A 6,000-nucleotide genomic window follows, 5' to 3' on the forward strand; every position below is an offset into this window, starting at 1 on the left:
GTCCTACCCCACGCTCCTCGTTAGGATGGGCGAGGGGGCCGGGACCCCACCCCATGTTTTTCTGATGGTCGTGAAGGGGACCTCAGGGGGTGCATTTGTCGGGGCTACACGCCCTGCTTCGCCCGTTGTCCCATAGGCGAAGCAGAAAGCGGTAGCCAATGAAATATAACGAAGGTTATCCGATAACCATAGTTATATGATATTGGCATAGCTTTCTGCTTTACAAGCAGCCCTTAGGACCCTTGGCTGTGTTTCGTTGAAATTCAGACTCGGAAGGGGGAGTTGATCACCACACCTGGGCTATATGCTGGCCGGAGGTGGGCGTGATCAGGCAGATGAAAAGGTGCATGTGAGAAGTTTCAAGTTGGTGCGCATAGGCGCTAGAGCAGTGTTTCTCAACTGGTGGGTCGCGACCCTAAAGTGGGTCGCAGGGCCATTTTGAGTGGGTCGCGAATGTGTGGTAAAAAAAATACAAAATGTAACTCTTTTTTTTGCACTACCTATCTTTGTGCAAGTGGCTTCTCAGCTCTGGTCCAGCTGAAGACAAAGCAGAGGAACAGATTGGACATTGAGCATGACCTCAGAGTTGCTTTGTCTACCATCACCCCAGACTTTGAGACTCTTATCAGGAGCAAACAACATCCCCAGTTATCCCATTAGTTCCCTGGGATGTTAAGCTAAGAAGTATATATTATAGATATATTATTTATTATTATTATTTTATTTCATTGTGTTTTTAGCCCTAGTTGCACTTTTGTTGCAACCCCAGTTATCCCATTAGTTCCCCCAAACGTACTGTAGGTCTGTTATGTTAAGCTAAGAAGTCTGCTAAGAAGCATATATTATTTATTATTCTTTTATTTCATTGGGTTTTTAGCCCTAGTTGCACTTTTTTGTGTTTATTTCATGTTTTTAAAGATTGCGTATTACTGCAAAAAAATTATATTTGAAATAAATCATAGAGGTTCAAAAATGTGGGTCACAACTTAACACTATGGTCGCCAAAAACGCCTTACCACGTCATTCCCCGCCATGCTCATTCTGCCAAAGACGCCGTACCACGTCTTTGATATCAATATTTCAAAAATCTGTGATCGCAATCATATTTCTCCCCCGGAGACTTGAGATCTACTGTTGATCCCCTCTCAACTCTCCAACGGTTCAAGAGCGCCATCTGGTGGCCGATCGGCGGATCGCCCAAACCGGAAACAGGAAACGGAAGCTGGTGCTCATTCCAATTCGGTCCGATCACTCGCTAATAGTCCCAGGACTCGAGCTAGACACAATGGATAGTGATCCGTTACCAATAACTCGATAAACAACATGATTTGGACGTATATACTATTATACAACCTGGAGATGGATCGCATATTTCTACATCCCATAATAGGAATATTTCTGCTCCACGCTCATCGCCCAACGCTACGAGGAAGCTACGGTAAGTTTCAGCGTTATTTTTTAACGTGTTCGATACAAACTGCTCTAATGATCATATCACCCACTAGATGAATCATCTAACGTTGGCCACGGAATTATAAACGACCCCCCCCCCCATCCGGTCAACATCAGATGATAAGTAGTAACTTCTAGAAGCACGTCCATTTGAAATGTTTTATCTCGCGCAGATTGCTATCAAACTGTATTTGATCATCAATATAATGCATTTAGGGCTATAAATCACGTTCTGGAGAAAGCTGCAGAAAACGATAAAAACATACTTATACTTTAGACCGTATTTTAGTATGAATATGTGAATGAAAAAGTATAACGTTGCTACACCCTGAACAATAGATACTTGACGTTGAATGGGCCATAGTAATGTCAATTTAGCAATACAATTTAAAAAGTTATAGCCCTGCAAAGAAGGGGAACTTCTCCATAGACAAATAGAGCTGGCGTGGGATGGTTTATTGTGAATATAAGCCTGGCGACCACTTAATGACTAAGGAAAATGTTGGGTCCCGAGGCTAGACCAGTTGAGAACCACTGCGCTAGAGGACGTCCCATAGGCGAAGCAGAAAGCTACACCAATATCATATAACTGACAACGTTAACCATTATCACACATAACCATAACCAATAACTCTGCAACAAAAGTAACAATTCCAACTGGTTGACCAGGTACATAAGGTCAACAGGTACATAAAGTCTGGCAGCGTGTCTTTCCATTGCCAATGAAAATGCATTATTAACTGGTATGAACTCTTGTCAAAAGACCCCAAAAAGGAGCCCCCCCCCCCCCCCCTTCCCTTGCAGCTGTTGCAGCAAGTCAGCTCACAGGGAGCGCTCCATATGAGTCACCAGAGTTAGCATTCTGAGAGACCCTACCCTACCGTCCCAGACAGCCTGTATCATTATGGTGATTAGTCTGAGTCTGGAATGACATGGAATATGATAATCCAGCATCAAATATATATTGAATTCATACATTTTATATTAGTGTGGGAAGGTAATTAAATGGATACAATTATATTTATTCCTTGGCCCATTTTTATTTTATTTTTTTTTTTTTTTATTTTTTTTATTATTGCAAAACAAAACTTATTAAAAGTCAGTACTCAACACACAATGTATAATGAAACTTTCAGTAAAGGTGGTTAAAATATATGCAAGTACAGAAACAGGATAAAACAAAAATAGTCAATAATAACATTTTAACCGTATACCGTGTATATCCAGCGAAGTTACAATTATATAAATGTTAGTATATAATATACCCCGAATACCTATTTTCTAAAACCCTACACACAGCTCCAGCTCAAATCCCCCCCTCCCGGACCCCCTCTTGGATAGTACCTCCATTATCCCTCACTCCTAACCAGACATCACCATTATAGGCTAGCTTTTATTCTCTCCACCACTTCTAACCACATTAACATTTTGGATTCATTGAGCCCTAGAATTCTTGCTGTTGATATTTCTTGATATATCACATCAAGATATGTAAGAAACCACACTTTCCGGCACATTTTTTCCGGTTGAAACCAACGTGATGCAATCAGTTTTTTAGCTACTGTGATACCCGATAAAACCAATCTTTTTAGTTGTGGGTTCACTGCAAACTCAAAAACATCATTCAATAGCAATACAGCGGGGTGTACAGGTATATTCCAAAATACGAGTATTGATAATTGTTGGGACACATCTTCCCAGAATGTCTTAACTGGTGGGCAGTCCCAATACATGTGCATAAATGTTCCTTCGTCCCCATTTGTACATTGGGAGCATTTGGAGTTTTGTATAAGCCCCATTTTGCACAGCCTTATAGGAGTCAAGTATGTCCTGTGAATATAGTTCAGATTGATTTGTTGATGATCCGGGTTCCTTGATGTAAGTCGGACATTTGCCCAGGCTCCTTGCCAATCAAAGTCATTTTCCAGGTCTGGTATATCCCTCCTCCAGACATTGTCTAGTTGAAGGGTTTCGTACGAGGACGTTAGTAATTGTGAATAAAAACCTGATACAAAACCTCCCAATGTATTTCTGTCATAGAAAAATTTGTGGTATCTGTGGTGTTCAATTGGTATGTGTAATGGAACACCGTGGGATCTCATACAAAGTTTTAACTGTATGTAAAAAAGCCATGTGGACTCGGTGAGGTTAAACTTTATGCATATTTCGACATAACTACAGAGGCCCTTGTTATTAAAAATATCCCCTAATGAGTGTATGCCTCTTTCTTCCCATACAGGGAATCTTATAGGTCGTTTTCCCATTAAGAGAGCATTGTTATTGAATATGGGAGTGTGATTATGCCATACTTGATTGTTAGGAAATTTCCTTTGAGTTTCCCGCCATGTCCTGATTGCATGGGTTATTATTGGGCCAAATTCTCGCTCACAATGCTTGATTGAAAGTTTAGTGTATGCTATGTCTTTCAATCTCTGTGGGGCTACTATGTTTTCTTCTAATTTTCTCCAAGATACCAAAGCCTCGGGGTCAAACCATATCTTCTTCAATGGTCTTAATGTGAAGGCATTAAAATATTGTAAAAAATCTGGGACTGCCATGCCACCGTCTGCTTTACTTCTCTGTGCGGTGGATCTTTTTATGCGAGGTGGTTTGTTATTCCAAATAAATTTGTATGTGGAGGTTTGTAATCTTTTCCAGTAGCCCTCTGGAGGAGGTAACGGAAGCATTGAGCTGAAGAAATTGATTCTTGGTAATACATCCATCTTAACTATTGATACCCTTGCCTGTACTGAGTTTTTAAGTTTTGCCCACCTGTCCAGGTCGTCCTTGATTTTGTTCTGTATTTTTGTGTAATTGTGCTTCACCGTTTGTCTTATGGTGGGGAATATTTCCACTCCCAAGCATCTGAAATGTTTTACCATCGGTATCGCACCTGGGAGGGTTATATCTTTTTTTGCAGGGGTGTTAAGTGGAAGGAAAGCCGACTTCGGCCAATTTATCTTAAATCCCGATAAATCACCAAAGTTCTCAATCAACTTGAGCAGATGAGGCAATGTGGTGTTGGGGTTTTGCATGAACAATATTACGTCGTCCGCATATAAACTAATTTTTTGTTGTGTGCCCTTGATTACGATTGGTTCTATGGATTGGGATTGTCTTATATATTGTGCTAAAGGCTCTAATGATAAATTGAATAGTCCGGGACTAAGAGGGCAACCCTGTCTGGCAGAGCGTGATACCGGAAAGATTTTGGAGATGATTGTGCCTGTTGTAATCATGGCCGATGGGTCCTTGTATAGTACTTTAATCATATCAATGAAACCTTTTCCTAACCCCATCCTCCCATTTTTATTTTATATATATATACATTATAATCAATATGTGTGATTTATTTCAGTTTTTTTCTCACATGTACACAGGATAGTTGTCTATCTCCTACTTATGGCTATGTTATTACATGTCTGGCAAATGTATTCGTTCGTCCGTTTCCCCATTATCCTCTAGTAATGTATTGCCCACGAGGTACAGTATGTCAATGTCAAACCCCTATAGATTGAGAGCTCTGACAGACGCTACATTGGGAGGTCAGGTGCAACGAACCGAGCGAACCACATCTTGTGCTGCTGCAATAAAGTGCGGAAGGGAGCGGCTCGGGTGGCGTTCGGCATGTTGCTGGGAGTTGCAGTAAAGTCTGCAGCAGCACGAACATACTGTACCGGTACTGTATATATATATACACCCTGCATTCATGTAGAAGGGGGCTACATTGCGAAATAGGCTACATTGCGACGCTACTAGCGATATAATAACGTCACCGTGCAGTTATTGAGTCACGCGATAACTCTTGTCTTGATACTGTTACAGTTATTATCATCACTCGACACAGTCGTTAATCACAGAGTAAAACGATAATCGGATTATCCCACAGGTTAGTCAATCATGTTTAGACCGAGCCTTGGTCATCCACATCGATGTGCACACATGACATGTTTCTTTTTTCTTTTCTTTTTCCCACATACCATTTCCTTGTTGAGGATTGTACATGATTCCTCTTGATGAAATCCAAGCGGGCGTGTTGATAGTTGATTCGGAGAAAAGCTGCCAAAAGAAAACACCACCTCCAGTTCAGAGAGGGAATGTTGCTAGACCCCGCCCCGCTGGAAGCCCACCACCACAAGCCACGCCCAGACCCTCCGGGTTAGTGGTTTTAGGAGTTGAGCCAAAGTGGTCTCAGACAAACTCATCAAGTAGCTACAGCCAGCTCACTGATGTTAGAACTGCATATAGAGCCAAGTCAACCAGACACCAGCTGCTGTCTGTATTATATTACATGAGAGATTAGATTCAAATGTATTGGCATTATGCTGCACAAGTACAGCACAACGACAAGTGCAATAGTAATCTACAAAGTGCTTACACTGGAGACTCGAGTATAATACACAAGTACTACTGAGTAATAGTGCTAATCAGATGTATAGTGTTATAATATTAATATGTACACTGTACAGGTATAAAGACACTATGGTAGTAAGTCATACTGGCCAGCAGCGTAACTAGTAAGAGTATGTAAGGGATATATACAGATAT

The 6,000-nt window shown here is 41.1% G+C and overlaps 1 protein-coding gene across 1 annotated transcript in view; it reads right to left on the bottom strand.

The window, feature by feature from the left end:
- LOC311231107 (protein SSUH2 homolog) overlaps positions 1-5,595 on the bottom strand; it is a 62,769-nt gene extending 57,174 nt beyond the window's left edge. The window contains exon 1 of the mRNA XM_084317598.1: positions 5,433-5,595. Coding sequence (XP_084173724.1) covers positions 5,433-5,457 — 25 coding nt within the window. The 5' untranslated portion in view covers positions 5,458-5,595. The remainder of the gene's footprint in view (positions 1-5,432) is intronic.
- Between the last annotated feature and the right edge of the window lie 405 nt (positions 5,596-6,000).

Source organism: Notolepis coatsorum, assembly GCF_963971535.1.
Source record: "Notolepis coatsorum genome assembly, chromosome: 6".
Taxonomy (NCBI): Eukaryota; Metazoa; Chordata; class Actinopteri; order Aulopiformes; family Paralepididae; genus Notolepis; species Notolepis coatsorum.